This window comes from Callorhinus ursinus, unplaced genomic scaffold, assembly GCF_003265705.2.
Source record: "Callorhinus ursinus isolate GAN/ISIS: 27379988/994484 unplaced genomic scaffold, GSC_fseal_2.0 scaffold90, whole genome shotgun sequence".
Taxonomy (NCBI): domain Eukaryota; kingdom Metazoa; phylum Chordata; class Mammalia; order Carnivora; family Otariidae; genus Callorhinus; species Callorhinus ursinus.
The window spans coordinates 970,619-997,903 of NW_027397152.1; the positions used below are offsets into that span (position 1 = coordinate 970,619).

The 27,285-nt window shown below is 56.6% G+C and overlaps 1 protein-coding gene and 1 long non-coding RNA gene across 3 annotated transcripts in view; one reads left to right on the forward strand and one right to left on the reverse strand.

Moving 5' to 3' along the window:
- Window positions 1-27,285, reverse strand: part of LOC141371722 (uncharacterized) — a 115,331-nt gene that overhangs the window by 74,858 nt on the left and 13,188 nt on the right. The gene's annotated exons all lie outside the window — the stretch shown is intronic.
- Window positions 3,076-27,266, forward strand: RORC (RAR related orphan receptor C). 2 transcript variants are annotated; one of them, XM_073888414.1, is made up of 13 exons: window positions 3,076-3,472; window positions 3,679-3,773; window positions 4,426-4,454; window positions 5,374-5,403; window positions 16,230-16,315; window positions 16,645-16,786; window positions 17,933-18,445; window positions 18,669-18,790; window positions 19,697-19,829; window positions 19,996-20,103; window positions 20,286-20,396; window positions 21,697-21,806; window positions 25,157-27,266. In XM_073888414.1, exons 1-13 carry the CDS (start codon window positions 3,314-3,316, stop codon window positions 25,316-25,318), a joined length of 1,800 nt encoding a protein of 599 aa, XP_073744515.1. In that variant the 5' UTR covers window positions 3,076-3,313; the 3' UTR covers window positions 25,319-27,266. The 2 variants fall into 2 exon arrangements, with proteins under 2 accessions (XP_073744515.1, XP_025714227.1); XM_025858442.2 differs by lacking the exons at window positions 3,076-3,472; window positions 3,679-3,773; window positions 4,426-4,454; window positions 5,374-5,403 and adding an exon at window positions 8,070-8,219.

The window sequence follows — 27,285 nt, forward strand, 5'->3', positions numbered from 1 at the left end:
GGCCTGGCTGCAGGGAAGGTTTAGGACCCTGGCTCCCCCAGGTCCCCCAAACCTAGCCTGCTGCTCAGAGGAGGCTGTGAGGTGGGGATTCAAGGAGCAACTCACTCAGGTCACAGCTGTGAGCTGCCCCCTGTGCTGGAGACCAGTGTCCCCGAGGAACTTCCTGGCTAGCTAAAGCCACAGAAACATGCCCGGGGACAAATAAGGTGCTAAGAACCCCTCCTGTGTGCACACTGCAGGGGGGCCAAAGAGCCCGTTCACAGGACAGTTACTGTCGTCCCCTTTTTACTGGGATGCTCACTGAAGACTAATAAATAGCAGGCCATGTTCTTATCCAAGTCTTTTGGCTCCAAAAATCCCAGCTCGCACCTTTCAGCACTCCCTGCCTTGTCCTGGGCTAAGTGACCACAGCTGTTACCTGACAGATGATGAGTGGTACAGGCAGGGCCACCATGGAAAGTTCAGGGCCAGGAGCTGGGGTCAAACTCCTACCGTTCCCTCCACCCACAGTGGCCTTTGTGACAGGAAGGGGGAGGGGTGGAGGCCGTGAGCTCTACAGATGTTGATAGAGCCTAGGTTGTGCTTTTTTTAATGGTTGAGGGAGGAGGAGGTACAGCCCCCTCCCTGGGTCCCTGCCGTGGGTTGAGGTCTCTCCAGGACCCAAGAAAAGTTGTCCTCGTCATTGAATCAGGCTTCCCAGAGGGGGTGGCCCTTGAAGGATGGGGCTGGGGCAGTATGGGGCCTGCAGGCTGTCCAGGCCCCACATACTTTCCACCTTCACACCCCCAGGCCCTCCCTGGAAGGGCAGGCTTGCACTGAGCTTTAAGTGGTTTCTGTGGTTTAGAGGGTGGGGAGGAAGGGAAAACAAGTCGGTGACTACTCCCCAGTTCCAAGCCGCCACCACCACCCTCTCCCCCCTCCAAGCTGCTTGCCCCCTGCGTTGAGATTCCCCAGTCTGATAAGGGAACTTGGGCACGTGGAGGGTGAAATGATTCTCTGATCCCTATCAGCCTCTTCCTTGCATAAGAATTGTAAGAATGAATTTGAGGAGGAAAAAAACCACTGCCCCGCTTTGAAAGGACTGATTCCTCCAGAAAAGGGGCTGTGATTGGAGCAGGAAGGAGGAAGATTAGGCATGAGGGGGGACTTCCCAAAAGGATGATCACAGTACCTTCTTGCCCTAGGGAGAAAGAACTCCAGGCATCCATGCGTAGGACAGGGAAGGGGTGGAGACCCGCGAATGTCCAGGAGGCATGTGACTTGCTTAGGCCTAGAGGCCAGGACCCTGTCTTCCAAAACCCCAGTCACTTCCTCCCCACCCTGCTCAGTGGCACGAGTGGCTGGGAGGGGCAGCCATACTCATGGTATTGGGGGTGGCCGGACCACCTGGGATGGTGCCCCCAACCGGGAGCTCAGAAAGGGCCCTGGGAGACCCAGAGTCACAGAGGAAGAGAGGCTGGAAGAGGAGAAAAGACGGAGAGGCACACAAAACAGAACCATAGACAGGGAGGGGCAGGCAGGGAGAGACACAGAGAGAGGATTCTGAGTGGAAGCAAAGCCAATCATCGGGCTGGGAAGGAGAGAGCCATACAACAGGACCCCAATCCTCCCCTGCACCCGTCCCTCTGCCTCTGGCTGACTCTACTCATCTGCCAGAGGGCACTAGGTGGAGTGGTGCTTTGGAGAGCATTGCCTCTTAATCCAAGCCTGCCCGAGGGGGAGAGCCCCAAAACAGACTGGCATCCTGTTCTGTGCAGAGAAGTGTGGGCCATAGATAGGTAGACAGACAGATCTATGTGGGCCACGCAGATGCATGGGCCATGCGTTTACCAAATGATATGGGGATAATCAGAGGCACAGATACAACACTGTCAGACTCTTGGCACAAGGAGGTCCCCAAAAGTGGCCACTCCACTCTTCCTCACTCCCTATCCCCTTGCCCGCCATCCTAGGAGTTGGGAAGTCCTTCTCTATGCGTCTAACCTTTGTCCCTCGAGCTGCAGCCATTGGGAGACACCAGGAGTTACCCAGGAATGGAGGTGCTGATGGTAGCAGAGTGTGAAGCTCCAGGGTGGGGCGGGAGTGGAGGATGGCGAGATGGGAGGGCAGGAGAGGGAAGGGACAGCTGCCTGCCCTCTCCACGCCAGGTGCCACGTGCTGTGGTGTGGCTGCCTCCTGCTCTGCTGTTTACCAGCCGGGAGCGAGCAGGAGGAGGTGCCAGGGAGCCGCCCCACTGCATCTTGGCCCCTGGCCAGCCAGCCTGTTGGGTAACCAGGACAGCCAGGCCCAGCTAATCAAACTCTGGACCGAGGCTGTGCAGGAAAGAAGTGGCATCCAGGACCTGCACCAGCCTCATTCTGTCCCGAAGCCTTCTGCAGAGCCCTTCCTCCGTGCGGGCCCCAGAGTGCGCCCACCGAGTCTGGGGGCTCTCCTTCCTCCAACTAGTGCAGCGTGGGATCTCTCCTGGCCTCTCCCCTCCCATTGCTCTTCTGCCCCCACACACTCCTCCAGCCCTGCAACGGGGCCCCTGACAGATGAGGAAAATATGGAGGCATCAGCAAGCCATGGAATTCTAGGGAAGGGCAGCAAGGTGCAGGGGCTAAGTGGGCAGAGGCCTCAAGGAACTGAGGAACCATGGGATGAGTCTGACCTCCTCCTGGAGAAGCGGCACAACCCCCCCCCCCCCCGAGAAGCCCTGTTCTTGTCACCTCTCTTGGTCAGGTAGAAAACACACCATCCTGAAGTCACAAAGACCTGGGTTCAAATCATGGGGCAGCCACTTATTGTCCTCAGGCAAGTCAGTAATATCTTTGAGCATCACGTAGCTTATGGGTAAATCTGGAATAATGGTGGGTGTTGTGAGGATCGAGGAAAATCATGGATTTACACAAAGTGCCTGGCAAACGCTAGTCCCCTTCCCTTCACTTGTTCCTCCTCAAGGGCTCCAAACCCCGTTCCTCTGGTCTCTCGCCTTGTCCCCTCCTGCTGCCAGGCTGCTCTGTCAGCCACTCCTTTCCCCTGCCTGCTGACTGGCCAGGTGCTCCCTCCCTGCTCCCTCCTCCCTCCCCCCTCCCCTGGGCCCTGCTCCCTGCCCTCCTGGGCAGCCAGGGCAGCAAGGACGGCACCAAGGGAGCTGCCCCATGGACAGGGTCCCACAGACACAGCACCGAGCCTCGCAGGGTAAGAGGCCCATGGCCCTGCAGGCAGGTGGAAAGGACTTGCCAGGAGGTTCAGAAGAGAGAGAGAGATTGGAAGAGTCTGGTCAAGAAGCAAGAGGAGGAGGAGGAGGGCAAGACAAGAAAGGAGGAGAGAGATGGATTGGCAGGAGATGCACGCCAGTCTTTTGAAGGAAACTGAAGGAGAAGCAGGAGGAGGGGCTGGGGACACTGCGGAGGAGGAGAGCGTGGAAACGGGGAGAAGCAGGAAACACGTGGAGAGGAAAGAAAGGGAGCAGCGGAGCAGGAAGAGACAGGTGCGGGGCGGGCGGGGGGCGGGGGTGAAGAGCGGAGCCCAGGAAGGGTCAGAATGTGGGCAGGCCCTCCCCAGCGCGCGAGCGCCCCCTGCGAGGAGGGGGCGACACTGCTTTCCTCGGCGGGCAGAACGGGCCGCGGCGGCTGGAAGACTGGCCACTCCACCTTCCGTTCATTCACCAATGGACGAACCTGTCCTGCCTTTCAGGGTGACAGACAGAGGCTTGGGGGAGGAAGCAACCACACCCTGTCAGCTGCCCATGCCCACTGGCCTGTCACTTTCCTCCGCACTGGCCCGGGAGGGTGGGATTTCTTTTCTGCAGAGAATGTGGGGCAGCAGAACCGGGCAGTGGGAGACAGAGGCAAGCAGTCCTTGGCCCCACGCGTGGTCTAACTCAGAGACCCTCTCAGAGCACGACCCACGGTCACATGCTTGGTCAGCTATAAGCACCAAAGGGAGTGAGTGCCAGCAGGCACCGGGGGCCACCTGGTGGAGGACAGCTGGTGAGGGGAGCACCCCCACCCCAGGACTGCTCTGAGGTGCAAGGCTGGAGGCCAGGGAGAGGGTGCCACGTCAGGGAGGAAGCTGGGTGGGGCCAGTCAGGATCAGGGGGAGGAGGGAGGAGCCGGATGGAACCACTCCTTCCCTGGGCAGTCCTCCCCCTCCCCACTCCAGCAGAGCCCCACCCTTCTAGTCCATTCACCCCCACTCTGTCCCCCGCGAGGAGGCCGGCCAGTGGGGAGCATCTCCCGGGCAGAGGGACAGTGTGTGGGGGATGGTGGAGACCAGGATTGGACAGTGGAAGGAAAAATATAACAGGAGAGCAGATCCAGAGGTTAGGAAGACTCTAGGGGGCATGAAGGAGGGCAGCAGGCTTTTCTGGGACAAAAGGCTGGGCTTGTGCTCTCTGAGGAGCTACTGTGTGGTTGTAGGAAACGGACCGAGATCTGGCAGGGGAAGCCTCTTCGCAGGGGACTCCCTTGGTAGGTGTTCAATAAATGCTATGAATGAATGACCAACTCCCCACCACCACCCCTCCCCCCCCCACAGACACGATGTTCTAGCTAAGGTTTTCCCCTTAGCAGCTGCCCCTCCGAAGTATGTGCATCCCTGCCCACCCCACGTCAACCCACCTGGGCACGTTACTGCCAGCTCTCTACCTGGACCAGCTGGAGGAAGGGATTCCTTCCTCTGCAGGCTGGCCGGCCAGAGGCCCAGGAAGGCAGAGCGGGGTCTGTGCTCCCCACTCTGCCTCCTCTGCCTCCAAACATCCTCAGCGTCTTACTCTCAGCCTCCACACCTGGGGCAGTCCTAGGGGCTTTCAGGCACAAATAAGCAACCAAGAGGTTTAACTCCCACAGAGATGTAACTCCGGCTACAGAATATTTATTGCGCACCTCTAATGGGCCAGCCACTATGGAAGGCTCTGGGAATACCAAGGCCAATGAGACAGCTTCCCAGCTAGCAGGAGAGCCTCATTTCATGGATAATGACACAATGATAGCAGTTAGGTAGCAGCGCGGAGAGTGTCGGGAAGCCAAATGCACGGTGCTGAGTGTCAGCACGAAGGCAGGGAGAGGGGCATGGGCAGTTCCTCCAGTGGGAAGCCTGAGCGATGAGGGGAAGCTGGCTTTACACTGAGCGGGGTGTCAGGAAAGGGCCTTCCGGGGGAAGGAATCGTTTGGGGAACTCCCGGAGGTAGTGAGGAGCCTGGCGCTTCTGAGGACCCGCGGGGCAGAGAAGGAAGAGGGGCTGCTGTGGAGGATGGTCCCACCTTCAGCTCAGACACCAGGTTCTGGAGGAAGGAATGGGGTGGGATAGGGCCTGTGATGGGGAGGGGCAGGTCTCCTGGTGCCCATGGTCTTCAGCTTTTGGCCCCGGCCCTCTCTCTTCTCTTTCCAGAGCTGCTGGCTGCCAAGAAGACCCACACCTGTGAGTAGCGGGTTGGGGCGGCATCTGTGCTGGGTGTGGAATGATGGCTGGAGCTCGGCGGGGCCGGGGGGGGGGGGTGCTCCAGAGAGGAAGCCGGGAGCTGGCCCAGGCAGAGGCAGCGCCTAGGGTAAGAGGGGAGATGGGGAGCCTGGCAGGGGGAGGGGTGAAGAAACCTCAAGAGCAGGGTGACGGGAGATCAGGGGGAAGCCTGCGGAGAGGGAGCACGGCAGATCCGAGGAGAGTGATTATAAAAGGGATCCGTGGGAGACGGAGAGGAGGGGTGCTGGACAGAGGCACAGGAACCAGCCGGGGGAAGGAGGGAGAGGGAGGCAGGGGCATCCTCAGGGACTGGGAGCCTGCGCCACCATGTTTGGTTTTCCTCTCGGTGGTTAACACGTCCTGAGGTGTGAACAAGCCAGGCTGTGCAGAGCTGGAGAGCAGGAAAGCCTTCACCTCTGTAGGAAACATGACACACAGGGACACTCTGGGCCATGAAAGACTGAGGCTACAGCATGTGGGAAGGGGGCTAGAGCTCAGGAAGGACTTCCCAATGGATACTGGCAAGTAACTATCCTCTCTAGGGACCTCTCAGCACAGCAGATCTACCCCCCCCCCCAGTTTGTGGGAGAGGCTACTCCCCCAGAAAATGCACCCACTCCACCTCAGTCCCAAACCTTATATCCCATCAGGGCCATGCACGCCCTTAGCAGCCTTAGGGTACTCTGGGGGGAAAGCCTCCCTAAGCATATGTCCCCAAATTAACGAGGACTGCTCTGGGGCAAGAGAGACCACCTGCGTTTCTCCATGGCCCTCCCTTGGATTACCTACCAGTTCCTCCCGAGAGCTCGCTGACCCTGCTCTGGCTTCCAAGATCGCCTAGAGCCTCCCTGTTCCAGGCAGAGAAATCTCAGAGGCAACAGCATCCCCTGGTCCCTGAGCTGGGCAGACAGGGGCTGGGGGGCCATCCAGGATGCTACAGCCTCCTGGGTGGGGGGTTGCTTTGCTCAGCACAATCCTGATCGGTGCCTCGCCTGCCCCTAGCCACAGGGCCCCACGGAAATGCTGAGCAGGGCCCTGGGAGGAAAGCAGGTCAAGGAGTGACGTGCTCGTGCGCTGGGGGGATGGGAGCCAGGGACTATATGTGGGTGGGGAGGGAGAAGGGGGACTTTCGGAGCAGCTGGAACTGGAAGAAGCTATGCTCCATTCCTAACTTAACCTCTTACCACAGAAACCTTGGCCAGGACCACGCCCCCTTCCCCCTTCCCAGCCCACTGGTCCTGTGCAGCCATGCCCCCACCCCCACCCCAGAGTGTCCTATGAGAAGCCAGGGTGACGGCCCCTCCCCCAAGCCACTGCCCAGGTCCTGAGAGCCAGAGGAAGGCCAGCAGGGAAAGGCCTGTACCAGGCTGAGGAGCTACTAGAGACCTGGCAAGATCAGAGACCTCTTGGGAAGTTTGGTGCAGAGAATCCAGGAGAGATTAATGACTCCCCCAGGCTGGGAGGCTCAGAAAAATAGATTCCAAATTGAGACAACCCCAAGGAGGGGGTCCAAGACAACCCGAGAAGGGAGGAGCCCCGGAGGGACCCCCAGACCAAGAGAGGGCCGAGCTACTGAAGGGCCCTGAAGAGGGAATCCCCAGGCTGAGGTACACCACAGAGCAGATATGAGGCTGAGAGAGCCCCTCGGAAGGACTCCCAGGCCAAGAAACTCTAGACTCACATGCCAGGAGACCTCCCAAGCTGAGACACCCTCAAGAGCAGACTTGAACCAGAGAAACCCTCCCATTCCTCAAGTGGGATTTGGGGCCAAACTGCCTGAGTTTGAATCCTGACCCCACCACTTACTAGCTGTGTGACCTTGGGCAAGTTACTTAACCTCTCATTTTCTTCATCTTCAAAATGGGGATAATGGTACCTACCTCATAAAGTATTTTGTGAGTATTAGATAAACCATATAAAACCTTAAGAAGTGTTTCTGGCACAAAGTAAACATTATTATTATTATTACCATCACCATCATCATCATTATCATTATTTGCATTCCAATTTCAGTTTTGCTCTTGAGGAAATTTCTGACAGACTAACATTTCCTGCAGATAGCGGGTATTTGTCTGATGATTATTGCTGCTGCAATTATCATTTATTCCCTAGCCCAGGGCATACACCACATCTGTGGGAGGGCATGAGCATGGTGGGTGGTGGGGCAGCCTCCCAGACTGCACCCCAGTGGGCGGCTGTTGGCAGTCCACAGGGTGTCAGGTGGCACAAGCCACTGCCCCCAGGCAGACATCCTGTGACTTACCTCTAGAAACATCCCTGTCCCTGGAGTCATCGGGCAGAGAGTCAGGCTCGGGTCCTCAGTGGGAGGGGGAGTAGGGACCTGGCTGGACTCCTGTGAGCTCCATTCTGGTTCCCCAGCCAGAACTACCCTGGCGGGTGGAAACAGCTTTTACCGCGTGTGGCTGTCGCATGTGGTTTTGGAATTTTCCAACGCCCCCTGCAATTGGCTGCCCCGCCCCTCACACCCTGCCCCAGGCCCAGATTGGCCACATGGGGCGCCTGTCATCCTACTCGCTGCACCCCAGAGGGGGTGGGGATGCAGTGGGGGGGGGGTTGTCACTCGGCCACCTGTGTGGTGGTGGCTTAAACCCCCCTGGCCCAGAAGAATTGGGAGAGAGCTAGGTGCAGAGCTGCGGGCTGAGGCTCTGCAGAAAGGGCCTCATCCCCAACCCAGCTGCCAACTCTGCCCCATCCCTGGACCACCCCCTGCTGAGGACAGAGCTAAGGCGGCAAAGCCCAAGGCTCAGTCATGAGAAGTAAGTGAATGGGGCCACCTGGGAGTGGGGAAGCCTGGATGCCATCATCATCCCTGGGCCTCTGGAACAGAGGGGTGTCTTGGGAACAGTGTGAGCAAAGCTGAGTGCTCTTTCTTGCCAGCAGCGTGTGTCCCAGTCAAGGCCAAGGTCTTTGGGGAGCAGGGTGGAGTAGCTGAGGAGTCTTGCTCCCCAGGCAATTTTCTTAGAGTAGGGTAACACAGTGGGCTGTAGAGGAGCGCCTCTGTCGCGAGCCCTGGAAAGGATCTGCAGGAGTGTCTGAGGTGCTCTGCTCCTCGTTTAACAAGAAAGGACTGAGCCCCAGCAAGGCCAGGGCTTTGCTCCAGATCCCACTGCTGCAGCAGAGGGAGGCTGCTAACTGACAGGCACCGACCAGACTCCCACTGCGGCGTTTCCCTCCATGCCTCCAACCTGCCTCCCAGTGGGGTGAAAGAGGAGCCAGAGGGCCAGAGGGGTTGCTGTGCCCCGAAGCAGCAGGACAGGAAGAGGAAAGCCAGATCGGCAGGTAGAGAGGGTCAGAACCCCGTATCCAGGTCTCAGTGTGTGTGTGTGTGTCCCCAGTTTCAGTCACCCATTTGATGAGGGGGATAGGGCAGAGGAGATGGGAGCAGAAAGCCTTCAGCTTCACCCCCTTCCTGGCGTGGAGCCAAGGGCCAACAGCTAGTGGGCAGATGTCTGGGGTCCCTGTGCCTTCTAGCAGAGAAAGGATGGGTAAATCAGACAATCCCTGTGTTCAGGTAAGGAAAGCTAGAGAACCTCTCGGAGCAGCGGGCAAATGAGCAAAAGGGAAACCCCATGTCCCTGTGGCCTGAGGCCTGAGGCAGCCCGACCCTCAACCTGGGGTCTTCCCACAAACCACAGAGGGGAGGCCATATTGGGTCCTGGAAAGACCCACGGGCTGAGAGTCTAAAGACCAGGTTCTGGTGCCAACTCTGTCACTGACTAGCCACGTAGCCTTAGGCAAGTCATTGGGCCCTGGTCTCCTCATCAGCAAAATGAGAGAGCCGAACTTAAAAACAAAACCAACTTTGGAGAGGCTCCCAGTTCTGAGGACCCAGGACCAAGGAGAGAGCCCTGGTCCCCAAGGTGAGCACCCTCAAGGCTAGTGAAGGCGTCTCAACTCTCCCAGGACATAGACGGAGAGGAGGTCATAGGAAAGGAAGAACTTGGGACAGACATCCCAGTGCAGATGTATGAGCTGGGGTGGGTCAGGTGGGGCGAGGAAAAGAGCCAAAAACTTCCACAGGAAGAGGGGCCCTTTGGAGCTTTCATTTCTTTCTAGCTTCTTCCGATTAGCAGCAAAGGTTAGCAAACCGATCTTCCCAGAAATGGCCCCCAGTCAGCAAATCCACCCTAGCAAGCAAGGATCAGGAGTGCCTCAGAGCTCGGCAGGAGAGCAGGAGTCCCCAGGACTGAGGGAGGGAGCTTCTAGGCAGCTCTACATGATTTTCTCCCAACAGCTCCATCCAGGCTGGTAGATAGGAGAGGGGGTCCCCTCTGATCTGAGGGTGAATGCCACCCATCCTGCTCACTTGGACATCTCTGGGTATCTCACAACCCCAGGTTATCTGACTGACTGCCTCCCCTCCACACACACACCTAGTGAGTGCCAGCCACCTCCACACCCTCTGACCATAGCCAGAGGGAGGCAGCACATGGGGGGCTGGGGACTGTGACACAACCAGAGCCCAAGGGGTAGACACAGACCAGGAAATAAAGAGAGGTGCGGAGGCCAACGATGTCCTGATGGAGCTATAAATGGAGAAATACCAGGAAATACCACCCAAACATCGAGGTGTGAAACCCGAGACAGAGCTGGAGCACAGAAGATAGAAAGGCACACAGACACAGCGAGAGATGCAGAGGGAGGAGGGCGGGCAGCAGAGGGGAGACGCCGAGTCCGGACTGGGGCTAGGAAGACAGAGAGAGGGAGGCATGGAGTCCATGGAGGTTCTGAAAGGATGGCAGAGCTCCCTGCCAGGGCCACCGGCTGCTAAGTAAAGAAGAAATGTCCATTAGCCAAACAGACTCCCCAGCCAGCCAGAGAGATGGTGGCCCTAGTCATCTCTCTCTGAGGACATGGCCAGTGTGGAGCCAAGAGGCATGAGGCCCCAGCACTGGGTATGGATGGCGAGCGGGTTGGGGGGGGGGGGGGCAGGTGCAAGGTCACGTGTCTGTCTTTGCTGTGCCCTGATCTTTCCAAGCCTGGTCATGATAATGGCGAGCAGTGGGCCTGAAAGAAGTCCAGGTCCCCAGGCAGGGTGCCACAGCTCTTATCCTGAGAGCCCATGGCCACCTGAAGACTTTACAAAGGGCCTCCTCCTTCTCTGTATCACCCCTGACCCTTTGCCTCTTCCTCTCTTCCATTCCTAACAGGAATCCCGAACACCCTCAGCCCAAGGTACTAGAGAAGCTGGAACATCCCAGCCTGTCCCGTACAGTGAAGCATGGCTGTCGGTGTCCCCACCCGTCCCAGGGGCTCCCTCCCCTCCCCTGCCTCTGTGCCCCTGACTCAAACAGGGAACAGGGACTTTCCCATGCTAAGAGGCCTCTAAGGAAGGCAGCCCCTGGGGTCTCCTCTTGTCCTCCATGGCTACTCCTTTCTGAGATCTAACCTCTACTCCTCCTGCTACTGCAGTGCTGTCCTGGGCCTCTGGCCAGATGGGGCTGTCTCTTTGGGGAAGGGACGGGAACAGGACAGGGCCTCGGCACCAGAGCCAGAGTGTCCCTGGGTCCCGTGTGTCCTGGAACAGCAGAGCCCTGTGGAAGGGAGGCACAACCCTGGAGGCCGGGAGGCCGCTGACTGTGACTTGGGGCTCCCACTCCTCAGAGCTTCCTCCTGGTGATTCATCCCCTCCTCCCCATTCACTGGTTGTTTTCACTCAATTCTTTTGTTTCCCCTCCTTTCTCCTGTCCCAGACTGCGGGGGTGGGGGGTGGCGGGGGCACCAGGAGGGGTTTCAGGTGGCTGGCTGTCTTTCGTGGCTTTTCAGAACCCCAGACTCTCCCTCGCCCACCTGAGTTTTAGCTTCACTACTTTCTCAGCCCTGGGATCTGGATGTATCAGCAGAAAATCCTCGCCCTGGCTTGGGAGTAGTGTTCAGCAGGTAGAGCGGCTTCTCTCCTGGCCCCCCACCGACCCTCCCCCTCCGGCTCCCCTGTGGTGGCACCCACCACCGTGGTTTCCAGCTTTGCAGAAGCTGTGGGAAGGAGAGCTGAGAAAGGAGGGACCCCTGGCCCGAGCTGTGGTCTCCGTGCCGGTGGGGGTTGGGGGAAGCTAAGCTAAGAAAAGAGATGCATTCCTCTTTCCCATTCACTCATTCATCTCTGCAGAGGCCTACTAGGATGTATGAAAGCCAGTCCACAACCCCAAAGGAGCTCTGTTGGGTCAGGCGAGCTGTTCCACCCCGGCCTTGGAAGCCTGCCCTAAGACATGAGGAAAGGCTGGAGGAGGTGGGCACCACAGAGGAAAAGCTGAGGCAGAGGGAACCATGCCTCTCTGGGTCGTTACACTAGACATGAGTTCCACAGGGGGTCCTCTCTGAATTCTGTTCCCAGCCCACCTCCACACTTCACGCTTTTCCCCTGCAGCCAGTAACCTTGTCCCCTATTCCATTTCCTCGATGCATCTGGGCATCTCATCCTTACAGGGGGTATAGCTTAACGGTTGGGGACATGGGCTCTCGAGTTACAGACACCTGGGTTCAAATGCCAGATATGCCACTTTGGACTGTGTAACCTTAGTCAAGCCACTTAGGCCCTCCTGGACCACTTTCTCATCTGTAAAACGGGGACAACGCAAGGAATGCCTGCTTCCCGGGGTTGTCGTAATCATTAATGAAACACATATGCAGAGCCTGGCACAGAGTAAGAATTCAGCCCAGGCTTGTGTCTGTCATTACTATCTCCCCTTAATCACTGTCCACTGGAGAAAAGGAGAGAGAGGGAGAAGAGAAGAACGGCGCAGCTGGAGACTGCTTTGTCAGAAGATAAGGACCCCACGGCTCCTCTGCATCCACTCCCCAGCAGGGCTAGGGGAGGTTCTGGGGTTTGAGGGGAGAGATCCCCCTGGGTTAGAGCCCCTCCTTTGCTCCTACCACTTCCTCTCTGTGGCATGGGGCACCTGGACAAGGCCCAGGGCTGGCTTCCTAAGGTGGCCCAAGGCCAGGCTCTGGCTGCATTCCGAGAGCGCTATCAATGAATCTCACAGCTGCGGGAAGGGTGAGATTAGAGGGGTTGGAGGGAGGGGAAGACAGACCACCTTGTCGCTACCGGATTTCCCCACAGAGGAGGTGTGCATAACAAGCTCCCTGGGGATACTTCGGTCTCTGAAGCAATCCAGAAGAGATTCATTTTCTTTCTCCTGTACTGTGCCAGAGAGCAGCTCTAGAGGTCTCCCAGGCTGAGGAGAAGACACAAGAATGAGCTGGGGGAAAAGATGGCCAACCCCACCCTCATCCCCCAGGAGGAGGAGCCTGGCCCGAAAGCCTCCAGAGGGGCTACATTCTTGCTACTCAAAAGTGTAGGCTGAGGACCAGCAAGCGTGGGCACCCACCAGAGCTTGTCCAATTGCAGAATCTGGGCCCCCAGACCCAAGTAGGGACCTGTTCACAACATGGTCACAAGATCCCTCGGTGATCTTGTTTGAAACGCCAAGGGCTAGAGTCACACAGTCGCTAGACGGTTTCAGGAGCTTTCATGAGCAAGTAGGCCCTTCTGTCTCCTGGGAGCGAGAGGGTTTCCTTTGATGGGCCCTGGGAGAGAGCAGCAGTGAGGTACAAAGTTCTTCCCGAAGCAGCGGGGGCCGCAGGGGCTGGCCTAGACGGGCCTGACCTTTGCTTGGTTCGAGTTCCTGGCACCGGCAGGCCCTTAGATGGTAAGTTCCTGGCAGGCCAGGCTCCAGTGCAACAGTTTGAGTAATCCCGTGATTACTCAGCTCCCCATCCCCAACCTGAGTTCCCATCACCTGCTGCTTCAGGCAGGGGCTCAGGGGTAGGTTGTGAAGGTGAGGGATCCGAGGTGTTTTTCAGCTCCTGCTCGCCCCACTGCCACCTCTGCCAGACCTTCCCGTCCTCTCCCCTCCCCGCCTCCACAAGTCACACTCACGCGCACCGGGACTTTCTCTTTGAGGTTTCGGGCAGATGGCACTGAAAGGGGTACAGGTGGCAGGGGAAGGAGGGAGCAGTGGGAGCAGAGGGCCTGATGGTACAGGCAGGGCCAGGGGCAGGGCACTGGGGCCAGGACATCACGGTGGGTTTTTCTGTGTTTCTGCACCTGTTTCTCCATCTCAGGCTCTAAGTCTCTGGTGTCGGCCAGTCCCAAGCCTCTTGGTCTCTCTAGCTCAGAGGCTAGAGTCTGGCCCCCCCAGCTCAGAACCCCTGACTCCGTGTTCCTGCCTCACTGTGTACCTCTGTCTTGGGAGCCTATGGTTGGGGAACCCTGAAGAGTGGCTGGCCTGGTGGCTGGGGTCCAGATTCCAGCGTCCCCTCAGGCAGGGGGGGACCCCCTCACTTGCCAGCATCTGTGAAGGGGGTCCATGGCTGGCCACACCATCCCATGAGAAGAGCAAGGTCTGGGTTACAGCATTGTGAGGTTCCTGGGGCCGGGACCAGCAGTGGGTCAGGTGTGGGGCAGGGAGAGATGTGTCTGGGTCACCTGTGTGGTTGGCGCACACACGCACCCGGATGTGGCTCTGGGAGAAGGGAAGAGACAGGGAGGCCTGTGGTTGACTGCTGGGCTGGAGTCCGAGTTCCCACTGTGGCTTGGCCTAATCTCCCCTCTGCTTACTTTTTTGGGTGACCCATGTTGGTTTCTCCCCTCTCTGGGCTGAGGGCCACTGTGGAGAGAGACCCACGCTGCCGGAGGGGAAGGTGTCGAGGCGAGCGCAGACTCTCTGGGCACAAGGCTTCTGCTGGGCCTCAGGTGCCCCCTGCGTTTCTTCGCCTTCAGCTCTGCTCTGTGGCAACAGTGTATGTAGAGTTTGCCTCTTAGACAGAGTGCTTTCCACAGGTTATACCATCACGCCTACCGTCCTAGCTACAATCATCCCATGGACAAGCAATGTTCTTTTTTATCCTGGTTTCACTGACAAGGGAACCTAGGCCTAGAGAATCTAAGTGACTCGACATTCAGGTGCCTCCACATTTTCTGTCCCTTTTCCAGCTACCCATCCTCTCTTATTCTCTCTTCCCTTCCATGCATTCCAATATGCTCTTAATTTACTGGAAAGAATCTGAAAGGCTCACTTGCCATCTGTCCCCCACAATCACAGACTCCTATGTGGGTGTTGGGCAGGCAAGTGGGGGCTGGGGTGGGGGAGAGGAGTGACTTCTCATGGAGGAATTTCAGACACCTATGGGCCTGTCCCCCATGAGGAGGCAGCTGCTTACTCTGACTCAGCTCAAAGCTGGCTTGAGGGGACAATGGTTTTAAGACAAGGGAAACAAAATGTCAGGGGGTGGTGGGCAAGCCACAGTTCCCCTCCCCACCTCATGTCAGGAGGCCCTACGCATGACCGGGGTCCAGGCCTGGGCCAGGGGTAAGCTCACCGGAACACAAGTTTGCCCTACAGGCAAGCTGCTGCCTTCACTGACCCTCAGGGTGGGACACAGTTAGGGGACCGGTCAGAGATGAGCTGGGGCTGGGGTGTAGATCACTTTTCTGGCCTGCTCCGCCTCAGCCCCCCCCGCTCAAAGGGGAAGCAGCAGGGCACCAATGCCAGAGAAGAGAGCCCTGTCCCCTTGGGATGGATGAAAACCCCTGACATAGTGGGAATCCCAACTCCCCTTCAAAGATGAGCTGGGAGAAGGCCAACTGCTGGTCCCTGAAACTCAGTAGAGAGCTGTGGGCATTGACAGGGACAGGGCAAAGTAGAGGAGAAGAATCTGGAGCCCCAAAAGGCCACGCTGAGCTCAGTGGGCAGCCGGGGGTCCTACTGGCCAACAAACAAACACTAACACACAGACAGACAGGTGCGCCTGCCGGCTCACAAGTACCTGTACCTTCCGTGTGTACACACGCCCTCAAACATGCCCACCAATGGATGGGCCCCAAAAGCCAGGTACACAGAGAAGCACCAGGGAAAGCAGGGGAGCTAGGGTGTAGACCCAGCTCTGGGGCAACTGAGCTGCGTGAACCTGGGCCAACCACCTCATCTGGTCTAGCCCTCCACCTGGTAAAGGAGAGGACAGGACAAAGGTTGAATGAGATGGTCTCTAGTCCCAGTCGGAGGTAACATTCATCATCAGCGCACATACGATTGGGCCCATCAACAGAGGCCCTCTCATGTGCTGCCCACTCTCTGTTCCAGGGCCTGGGGCCTCGGCGCCCTGTTTGATTCTCGCCCTGGATTGCCAGCATCTGACTGACCTGGCTTGTTGAGCCCTCTCCCGGGCTCCACCTCGCTCCTCCTTGCCTTCTCTGGGCCCCACGCCGGGGACACTGTCCTCTTGGCCCCTGGTCGCTGCCCAGCCCGTCCCTGAGCCTTCACTGCCAGGCTGAGGATGACCGGCATCTCTACCTGGCCCCCAGGTGCCCCCTGCCTTGGTGCACCACATCTCCTCCCCCCACCACCCATGCCTCACACTCTGCCCACGGGAGCAAAGCCTGGTGGGGGAGGGTGGCCTAGAGGAAGCCCCCTGCGCGGGAAGCAGGTGTTGTGAAGCAGCGAGAACTCCTAGGTCCTCAGGCGGGAGGGGGGCAACTGGAGCTTTTCAACTTGAAGGGCTGAGCAGGTGGCCTCTCTGCAGCTGCATCTTCTGCCCCTGTGGAGCTGGTACAGCTCCTGGCTGCCCCGTGAAACCGAAAACGGCCTCCCCAGACCCTTTGTTGAGCAGCATTTGGCACTGCACTTCTTCCATTTTGCAAGAGGCAGAGAGCAAGCTGGAGCAGGGTGGAGAAGCGCCGTGTCCCTGTGTCTGCAGCCCAGGGACGTGGGGAAGGAGGCAGAGCAGGTCCCTGGGCTCACCTCCTGTTCTTTCTTTCTCTCCTCCAGCACAAATTGAAGTGATTCCTTGCAAAATCTGTGGGGACAAGTCATCTGGGATCCACTACGGGGTTATCACCTGTGAGGGGTGCAAGGTGAGCATGCGCACACGTGCACACTCACACACAGAGTCTCTTCCAGGGTGGGGAGAAGGGGCTCTGTGGCCTTAGTCCTGACTCCTGGCATGGTCTCCTGAGGCAGCTAGGGAGCTGCTGGAGAGGTGCCTTACACAGGAGGGCCTTGTCTGAATCTGGGGACACGACTGTGTGGCAGATTATAATTCTGCTAAGAAAGGGAGGCGAGAAAAGGGACTGGTCATGCGTGGGGTCTGGGCAAGCAGGGGCCAGAGCCTGGGCTGGAAGCCCCGGGAGCGAGCTGGGCCTGGCAGGGATTGGCAGCCAAGGTCCCCGTCTGCCTGCCCCAGGGCTTCTTCCGGCGCAGCCAGCAGTGTCACGTGGTCTACTCCTGCACCCGCCAGCAGAACTGCCCCATCGACCGCGCCAGCCGAAACCGATGCCAGCACTGTCGCCTGCAGAAATGCCTGGCACTGGGCATGTCCCGAGATGGTGAGGCCAAGCAGGTGGCCCCCTGGGGTTTCCCTGGAGTCTCCAAAGAGGTTACCCTGTAGACGCGTCCTTCCGTGGGGCACGGGCCGGCCACGCACCTCACCAAAGCTCTTCGTGGTCCGCAACTGTAGGCTCTGCTAGAACAGCCCTCCCTTCCCCAATACCCCAGGCTCCTCATTTTCTTCTTCCTGGGATAGAAGAACTGGCCCAGTTACCGTCCAGCTTCCACATCCGCCGTCCTGCCCCTAGCTCCATCTCCCCGGTCCCCCGTCCCCATGCTAGGACACAGGACAGTGGCTAGGACCGCAGCCAGAGCCAGCCCGAGAGCCACCTGGAAGGCACGAGGGTGGGGAGGGCGGCTGTTCCCGGTGCCTTTCTCCTCGGTCCTCGCCCACCGCCTCAGCGCAGCCCCCCATCACCACCACAGAGGGAGCGCAGGGCGGGGTTGGGGGAGGCATGAGGTGAGGAGGAGCCAGAAAGAGCCTGTCAGCACTTTTCAGCGCCCAAAATAACAAAGTGAAAGGAAACACGCAGGGGTGCAAAGGGGCAGGCGGGGCGAGGGGCTGTGCCCCCACACCTGGGAGGGGTGTGGGGGGGAGTGAAAAGGCAGGAAAGAGAGAGCAGAAGAGGATGTTCAGAAACAAGCCGCGGAGCCTGGGTTGGGCTGTGGTGAGTATCTAGGTCACCAGCGAGCCTGCAGGCCTGACCACAGGGAGACCTGTGTTCTCAGCTCTCCTCTTCCTCCGACCCTCCTAGACAGGCGAGGTGACCCCAATACAGCTTAAGGCCCCCAACTCGACCACCCCCAGCCCTAACATCAGGAGGCCAGAGTCCTCAGTCCAGACTGACTGCTTGAATTCGGCTACCAGCAGAAGCTGGTTTCCAGCTGGGAGAGTTTGCTTGGGAGACCGAAATGCCTGGGCTGGACGCAGCCCTGCGGCAAACACCAGCAAGCGGTGGGAGGGGTCTCGAACAAAAGTGGGGGTCCCCCCGGGGAGGTCCTTAGGCCACACTGGAGAAGCTTTGCTTGGAGCCAGCTACTGAGGGAACAGCAAGTGAATTCTGTAATGATCAAAATGCCTGTCGAGGCTGCCCTTGTACCTCGTGCTCCTGCCTCGAAAACTCCTGATCCCCTACCTCTTTCAGCTGTCAAGTTTGGCCGCATGTCCAAGAAGCAGCGGGACAGCCTGCACGCCGAGGTGCAGAAACAGCTGCAGCGGCAGCAACAGCAGCAGCGGGGACAGGTGGCCAAGACCCCTCCAGCGGGCGGCCAGGGAGCCGACCCCCTCTCGGGCCCCATCGGGCTCCCGGACGGGCAGCTGCCCCTGGGCTCCTCACCTGACCTGCCTGAGGCCGCGGCCTGCCCCCCTGGCCTCCTGAGAGCCCCAGGCTCCGGGTCCTCCTACCCCAGCAGCTTGGCCAAGGCCAGGCCCGACGGGGCCTCGTACCACGCGGAATACAGCCCCGAGCGGGGCAAGGCCGGGGCCAGCGAGTGCTTCTACAGCACTGGCAGCCAGCTGAGCCCCCACACATGTGGACTTCGTTTTGAGGACGCCGGGCATCCTGGGCTCGAGGAGCCAGGACGGGGCCCGGACAGCTACTGCAGTGCCAGTTTCCACAGCGCCCCGGAGGTGCCCTATGCCTCCCTGACGGAGACTGGTGAGTGGCGGGGGGAGGAGGGATGATGAGGGAGGGGCTTCCAAGAGAGGGGCCTTGGTCAGCACCCCATGTACACCACACGTGAGCCCAAGGGAGTGGAGGGGCCGAGGAGGGGAGCTAGCGCAGGGCAGGGGAGGCCGGGCCAAGGAGTGCCCTTTGTATGGTATGGGGTAGGGTGGCAGTTGGCTGAGATGGAGCCTGTGCCTTCCCCCTCTGGCCCCAGAGCACCTCGTGCAGAACGTTTGTAAGTCCTACCGAGAGACGTGTCAGCTGCGGCTGGAGGACCTGCTACGGCAGCGCCCCAACATCTTCTCCCGGGAGGAGGTGGCCGGCTACCAGAGGAAGGTGAGGCCCAGAGACCCCATGGGAGGGGGTGGCAGGGGAGGGAGTGCGCACGCAAGTGGGCTGGGGCGAGGCGGGGCGGCACAGACAGACTGAGCGTGTGCGAGCTTGTGAGTCTGTGTATGTGTGTCTACCCCCAGCAGATGGGTGATAGCTTTTCCTTTTCCCCTGCCTATTGCCTTCATCCTACCTCTGCCAGCACCCACACCTTGGTGTGTACACTCTCCTTTGCCGTCCCCTCTCAATGATAGCAGTAGTCAGAACCCTGATTACCATTTGTTAAACACCCCTTTGCTACCGGGCACTGTGCTAAATGCTTCCCATAAATGATCCTCCGCCCTTGCGACAGCGACCCATGAGGTTGGTATTTATTTCTGTTCTTAACAGCCTGGGAAACTGAGCTCAGAGAAGTTAACAGACCTACTCAAGGTCACAAAGTAGTGGGGCCACAGGAACATTCAGACCCACCAGCCTCCAAAGTTTATGCTCTTTCCTGTCACACTCTTGACAATACCACCTGTTCTAAAAACACACGTTTGGCACTGAAGTTTTGCTTCTCTACATTCTTAAGACCTTTGGGCAGGTCTTTTTGGGGAGAGGGGTCAGTATGTGCTTCTCACCTCAACAAAATGCAAACTCTTTGAGGGCAAAGCTGTATCTCAGATGTTTTTTATTTCCCGACAGCTAACTCAGTGCCAACGGCTGGTGGGTGCTCAGTGAGTGCAACCAAATGACAGGAGTTCACCCCGAGTGGGCATCTGTGCTGAGAATAGGCTAAAAACACCAGAGTGGAGAGTGTGGGCGTTCTGAACCTCATGCCTGCAGTTTATCAGTCTGGGCTCCCAGGGGCTTGGGAGGGTGACGGGGTCATAAACAGGGCTACAGTGGGACCCTCCTCCTTCCTTACAGTCCATGTGGGAGATGTGGGAACGCTGTGCCCACCGCCTCACCGAGGCCATTCAGTACGTGGTGGAGTTCGCTAAGAGGCTCTCAGGCTTTATGGAGCTCTGCCAGAATGACCAGATTGTGCTTCTCAAAGCAGGTGCCCTGGGAGGGTGGGCAGGCCTGGAGGGAGGGGGGCAGAGCATGCAATGGGGCAGGGCTAGCGGAGGGAGGCGGCTTAGGGAAAGCAGAACACTGAGGGGGACAGAGCCAGCTCCCTGGCTCTGCCTGACTCTCGCCTGCATGCCCCCCCTCCTTCTCCCCAGGAGCAATGGAAGTGGTGCTGGTCAGGATGTGCCGGGCCTACAACGCTGACAACCACACGGTCTTTTTCGAAGGCAAATACGGTGGCATGGAGCTGTTCCGAGCCTTGGGTGAGGGGCAGGGGGAAATGAGAGACAGGAGTTGGATGGAAAGTCCATCTAAAGCTTCAAGACCCAGGCACCCCCTTTTAAAGGGCAGATCACCCCCTCTGCTCCAAACACCAAGCGGGTGGGTGTCCTCGGGCACTGTGGCCTCACCCACCTTGCTCATCCTTTGGTTTTCTCTCCCTCAGGCTGCAGTGAGCTCATCAGCTCCATCTTCGACTTCTCCCGCTCCCTGAGCTCCTTGCGCTTTTCTGAGGATGAGATTGCTCTCTACACAGCCCTCGTGCTCATCAATGCCAGTGAGTGTCGTTGGGCTTGCCTAAGGGACATTCAGGTGGCAGGGGAGCGACGGATATTGAAGGGTCTGGACCTTCAAATGTGGTTAAATCTGGGAAATGGCTTTAAAGAGCAGAAAGAAGATTCAGAGGAGCCTCAGAGAGGGAAGCACCCTCCAAGGTGGGGTTGGAGAAGTGGTGGGCTAGGGAGCCGTGAGGATGAGAGGAAGTACACCGCTTCCCAGGGAGAAATCCGTTTGCTCCTGAGTTCTCACGTCAGTGAGTCCAGTGAACCCACACATTGGAATCACCTGGGGAGCTTTAAAAAGTGCTTCTTCCCCGGGCTCCACTCCCAGAGAGTCTGAGGTCATTGAGCTGGGGTACAGCCTCCCGCCGCTGATTGTCATGTGCTTGGGAATCACTGGTCTGCTCGAGCTAGTTTGAAGACTGTGGGCTGTCACAGCAGGACTCTGGATACCCACTTCACTGGGACGGAGCAGGCTGGGCTGAGCCAGGGAATGCTAAGTATTTGGAGAACCTGGAGAAGTGGGTCAAGCTACTAACCTGAGTTTGCCAATCAAGATTATCTGTTGTCTGGCTCTGCCAATGAATAAAGACCTAAACACATCCTTCGAACTAGAAATAAAGACTTAAAAGATGACTTCTGGCTATTTTACGGAGCCAGGGCAAAAGGTGGTTTGTCCGTTGGAGTTAGCCACAGACGACTGCAGAGGCCCTGCTGCTGGCCTCGGAGACTTCACCAAGGCCACCTGCTATCAGGCTCATCCTTGGCCAGGTGACAGGCTCTCTCTCATTTTCCCCATAGTGGAATCCTAGCACGGGATGGGCTATGTGAAATATCAGGGTACCAGGGAGAAGGCTGCTTGGAGTCAGGAGATTGGACGTTCTTTCTTTCTTTTTAAAGATTTTATTTATTTGAAAGAGAGAGAGAGAGAAAGAGAGAGAGAGAAGAAGCAGGGGGAGGGGCAGAGGGAGAGGGAGAAGCAGGCTCCCCGCTGAGCAGGGAGCCCGCTGTGGGGCTCAATCCAGGAACTCTGGGATCAGGACCTGAGCCACCCAGGCACCCCAGGAGATTGAATGTTCTTATCCCTTTCATCTCTCCCCAGTTTTCCTTGTAGACAGCTAGCCAAGCCCCAGACCCCAGAACTTTTCATGATCAGACCAGGACGCACACGCATGTGTGCATGCGCTCAGCCGAGAAGGCCACTATCCAGCACAGATGTCCAACATGATACACCCTTTTGGGGGAAGTTAATGTCCATGTTCTTTCTTGTTCTTGCTATGGCCCCATGCCCTCCTTCAGACCGGCCAGGGCTCCAAGAGAAGAGGAAGGTAGAGCAGCTGCAGCACAACCTGGAGCTGGCTTTTCATCACCATCTCTACAAGACTCACCGCCAAGGCATCCTGGCAAAGGTAGGAGCAGTCCCTGAGGTGGAGGAGTAGAGGAGGTCAGGTCCAGCGCAGAAGCTGGGCCCCCAGGGCTTGCGAGGGCCGGGCTCCAAGGGTACAGAGGAAGAAGTGCTAGAGTGCCATGTGCTAGAGAGCCTGGAGCAGCACGGGAACCAAGGGGATGAGCCGTCACTTCCATGTGCGTACAGATGGAAAGTGAAGAGAACCTGGAATTGGGAGGGATTTCCACCAGGAAATAATTTGGTTTAATATAGCCAACACTCACCCAGCACCGGCTTGTGCAAGGCACCATGGAATGCAAAGATACAGAGAGGCGGTTCTTGCCCTCACCGAGGGCTTTTAGTGTGGTACAAAGAGGCTCATGTACCAGTAACTCTAACATAGAGTAGCATACGGTATGTGATACAACAGTAATGCGATTAACAATGTGCTGTCCCAGACATGCTGTCATCCTCAGGGCAACTCAGTCAATAGGACAGGTATTAAAACCTCCTTTTAGCGATGAGGAGACTTAAGCGACTAGTCCAAGTTTGCATGATTGGTAAGTAATAAATTCAAGATTTAATCCCAGTGCTCTCCCACCATATCCCTGCACCCCTGATAGGTTACTTCGATAAGAGATATTGGGGGAATGTTATGACAGCATAGAACAGGGATTAAAAATAATTCGGGGTGGGGCACCTGGGTGGCTCAGTCGTTAAGCGTCTGCCTTCGGCTCAGGTCGTGATCCCAGGGTCCTGGGATCAAGCCCCACATCAGGCTCCCTGCTTGGCAGGAAGCCTGCTTCTCCCTCTCCCGCTCCCCCTGCTTATGTTCCTACTCTCGCTGTCTCTCTCTCTGTCAAATAAATAAAATATTTTTAAAAAATTAAAAAAATAATTAATTCGGGGTAAAAAGAGTGGGTCATAAATGCTTCCTAGGAAGGTGGCATTTAGGGTCGGCCATGAGTGTGTCAGATTTTAACAGACATTCATGGGAGTGGGGCAGGCATTCCAGGCTATGGGAACAATCAGCAAAAATAAAGAGGCAAAATAAAATAGTAGAGATATGGGGAATAGCTCGTGGTACATTCTGACTAATGTGTAAGACTGGGAGTTAGCATTGATTGATGAGGGCAGGGAAGTAGCAGAAGACAAGCTTGAAATTAGGTCAGGTAGCAAATCAGAGAGGACTTCCAGTGCCATATTAAAGAGCAAAGGCTTTATTTCCAGGCAATGGAGAGCTCTGAAGGCTAGAAATGATATCATCAGAGCTATTATTTAGGCAATTTAATTTGGAACCAGCGTAGAGGAACCACTTATGTAATTGTTCAAGCAATGGGCCCTTGCTATGTGCCAGGCACAGTGAGTGCTAGGTGCTGAGGATAGAGAAATGACCTACACAACAGTCTATGTCCTAAAGAACTTCAAGTCAGGTCAGATGGATTGGAAGGAGAGACTGGAGCCTGGGAGCTCGGCTGGAAAGCAGATCTGGTTGACTCCACCTTCAGAATACAAATCCCCCACCATCACCCCCCCCCATCAGTTCTCACATGGCCTGTTAGAGAGGCCCCTGGTCCTCCCTGGTCCGTCCTGCAGGAGCCACATAGCACAGGTCTCAGTCCTGCTCTAGCCGCCCATCCTGCTGAGTGGCAACTCTAGAGTCTATCACGGCTGACTGGCCTCGAGCAGGATATGACCCCGACTTCTTTTCTCACCTCCTGTCCTCCCACTGGCCCCTCGGTCTCCTGTTCCAGCAACACTGGCCTCCTTGCTATTCCTTCAGCACATCACATACAGTTGCATCTCAGGGCTTTTGTATCTGCTGTTCCCGCTGCCTGGAAGGTTCTTCCCCTAGTCTTCCAAATGGCTCCATCTCTTCATCCCGGAGAGGTTTTCCCTGACCGCCTGGTGCAAAAAGCCCTCCACCCCTCACCCTGAATTATTGTTCTTTTTTTTTTAAGATTATATTTATTTATTTGATAGAGAGAGACACAGCGAGAGAGGGAACACAAGCAGGGGGAGTGGGAGAGGGAGAAGCAGGCCTCCCGCGGAGCAGGGAGCCCGATGCGGGGCTCGATCCCAGGACCCTGGGATCATGACTTGAGCCGAAGGCAGACGCTTAACGACTGAGCCACCCAGGCACCCCTGCATTATTGTTCTTTAAGAAAGTCTCAGACATATTATATATTTGTTTTCTGGCTCCCTCATTAGAATAGGCATTTAATAAAGCTAGATATTTTATTCTACTTTATTGTATCCAGTGATATATCACCACAGCCCATCACAGTGCCTAGCTGAGTAGGTTCCCAACAGTTATTGGATGGATGGATGGATGGATGGATGGATGGATGGATGGATGGATGGATGAAGCTATTGTGATAGTCCAGACAAACTCAGACTAAACCAGTAGAAATGAAAAGAGGATGAATCCAAGAGATATCAAGAGATTTTATGCCACCTGGTCTTCTCTGACTGTCCCTTTCCTAGGAAACTAAGTGGGGGGAGAGGAGGGGGGCAGCTAGTGAGTGGTCTTTTCAAGCCTAGCTTGGTTATACAGGAAGCTGCAGAAGATGAATGGTTTTCTCAGCCTTTCTCCAGTGAGGTCTCCCTCCTCTGTCTCCTCATGGGTCTCTGGGCCTTTTTTGTTCCCCTCTGGCTGAGTACTGGTGGTGTTGGGTACCTGCTTGGAAACCATTTATAATTCAGTTATTGAGCATTTGTCATGTGCCAAACATAACAGGAACAGAGAATACAGAGAGACGGGGAGATAGGGAGAGAAAGAGACAAGGAGAGACCCTAGATTAAACCTAGCTAGGGTGGAAAGGCAGACAAATTATACCGTTTGCCTAAAATGGGGTTTAAGTGCTACTACACAGAGGGAAGCCCAATGGAAAGGCCCCTCATCCAGGGAGAGGTGGTTAGGGAAATATTCCCAGAGGAGGTGACACTTCAAAGTGAGGAAGCATTAGCCAAGCAAAGAAGAATCGGAAAGGCATTCCAGGTGAGGAGAACAGCATTGACGAAGGTCTAAGAGGCATGCGATAGACTAGAACAGAACCACGGGGTCTCACTATTCTAAGAGCAGAAAGTGTGAGTTAGAGTATTCACCAGGGTTCATTTTAGGAGTAGCAGGAATGTGATGAGGGGGTTCACTCAGAAAACACGCACCTGTCCCCTAGCAGTCCTCGCTTGCCTCCAGTTTCCTGAACACATACCCCTCCCTGTGATGGGATCTAATCCAGCCACTCCTCCAGGGCCGAGTGCAGAGGGGGAAAGCAAGGCGGGTTGCCCTAGCCCAGGGAGGAGAGGACACCTTTGCTCTGGGGAGAAGGCTGGGGTACTGACCCTCCTCCCCTGTTAACCCATCTCCAGCTGCCACCTAAGGGGAAGCTTCGGAGCCTGTGTAGCCAGCACGTGGAAAAGCTGCAAACCTTCCAGCATCTCCACCCCATCGTGGTCCAAGCTGCTTTCCCTCCACTCTACAAGGAACTCTTCAGCACTGAAATTGAGTCACCCGAAGGGCTGTCTGAGTGACCTGGAGGAGGGACTCCTTTCCCTTCCCTAGAGCCTACTGGCCCTTCTCCCTGGATCTCCCCCCACCTTCACATTTTTCTTACCTGTGCCCCCTGGAGGGTGATCCCTGCCTGTTCGTTGGGGGTGAGCAATTGCTGAGACTGGTTTTCTGCCCACAGGCTTGCCTGGCAGTGGGCCAAGAGCCAGAGGGTGGCGATGAAGGAACACCATCTCCAGTCTCAGCTTTGTTGTGTCTCCTTTCCCATGACTCTTCACCCCCAGCTTCTGAGAGGCCTCGGGTGGCACATAAGGACCTCTAGGAGGACCATGGTGTCCTCAGGACACCAGGGGGATCCAGGACACCCTGGATGAACAGAACTCAACTCTGGGCTCAGAAGCTAAGAATAGGACTTTAAAATACCTCATTGCATCTCCCCATGGGCTTTGGCTGGGGAGATGTGTCAAGCTCAGAGACTGATGGCTGGAGCCCAGAAGGACCTGTATATAACATAAATCCAGATCTTTAGATCTTTAGATTTTCTGCTTCTCCCTCCCCCACTGCTAGAAGTGGTTGGGTACCCTGCCCTTTTCCCAGGATCTAAAAAAAACTGGATATGTGGAAGATAAGGATGGGGTGGGGGTAAGGGGCTGGGATAATTTTTTATGGGATTTGGGTACAGGGATAGGGTACAATGGAGGCCAAGAACATTACAGATAGAACTCAAACCTCTTATGTGCACTTTAGAAATAGACTTTAGGGGTCAGCACAAATCTGATGAGAGACACACATCCACGTACAGGTGAAACACACACTCACAAACTCAAACTGCAATTATGCACCTCTGTAAACACATTTAATCTGACACAATTTCTGTCTTCCTTGAGGTCACAGCTCAGAGGTGCTTAGTGGCCTCAGGGAAAGAGTCCCAATCCTGAGGGACCCCAGAACATCTTCATGGTGTGCCAGTCCACCAACCTTAGACCTGGGGTGGCCCAAACTCAATCCCAGCCCCAGCTGTCTTCTCACATAAGAAACCCCAAAAGAAGAAGAGATGGCTGGACACTGGTCAGTCAGACAGACCCTTGGAAGAGTCCTCCTGTCATCGTGCAGAAAGGAAATGGACACAATTTCACCCCAACTCTAGCAGGGAGGAGACCAGGACACAGGACAGACACCTGTTTCTCTGGCTGTGCTCATGCCCCAGGACTTCTCTTGGCTTTACAAATCACCGTGAGCCCTCCTCTGAGGGATAAACGGCCGGTGATGTGAGGGTGCTGTGTTCCTCTCGGGGGAGGGGTTTAATTGGCTAAACATAAACCCCAACTTGTGCTATTCTTCATAAAATGATTTTAAAGGCCAGAGGTATGTGTGGCAGGGGCAGGGGTGGGGGTTCTTAAATCACATTACAGACAAGCTGCTCTCCTGTCTCATTCCCGTGTGGAGACCCAGGTTTCTAGGCCAGCAACCCATGAGTATCATAAGGATTGCAGCCCCCACTCTGAGCAGCCCCCCAGGGAGGCTGGGGAGCTGCTCCTCAGGAACCCCCACCAAAGGAGTCTCGAACTAAGCTCCACAGCAGATGTTCTGGACTGAGAACTTTCCCCACAAAATGATACCCATGGGGGACATTTAGTGAGAGGCTGCAAAGAATCTCCCTGCATCTGGGAGACTAACAAGACATCCCTGAGGGAGGTGCTTGGCCCCAGAGCTCCCCAGCGGGGAGTCAGGATGTCCACAAGAGACCCTTTTGGGCTGCTGGCCGCCTCTCCCTCCTGAGCCCTCCTGCACCCCCAAGTCTCCCTCTGCGCTCCCTCCCCCCGCCATCCTGTGAGGCGCTTGCTGCAGCCCTCCCTGGTGGCTTTATTTATTTATTTTGCACCAACAGGGTTGCTGCAGACTCATTCTCGCCTGGTTTAAAAAGAGAGAGAGGAAAAAAAAAAAAAGGAGAAATGCTTTCTGGCTCTTTTCTCTACCTCGGTCTTGGCAG

What these genes read in the sequence shown, in the direction of transcription:
- RORC (XM_073888414.1), top strand. Translation starts at nt 3,314, where the DNA reads ATGGATTGGCAGGAGATGCACGCCAGTCTTTTGAAGGAAACTGAAGGA. An exon ending in TCACCTGTGAGGGGTGCAAG is followed by an intron (nt 16,316 to 16,644) that starts GTGAGCATGCGC and finishes TGCCTGCCCCAG; the next exon opens with GGCTTCTTCCGGCGCAGCCA. An exon ending in ACTGGGCATGTCCCGAGATG is followed by an intron (nt 16,787 to 17,932) that starts GTGAGGCCAAGC and finishes TACCTCTTTCAG; the next exon opens with CTGTCAAGTTTGGCCGCATG.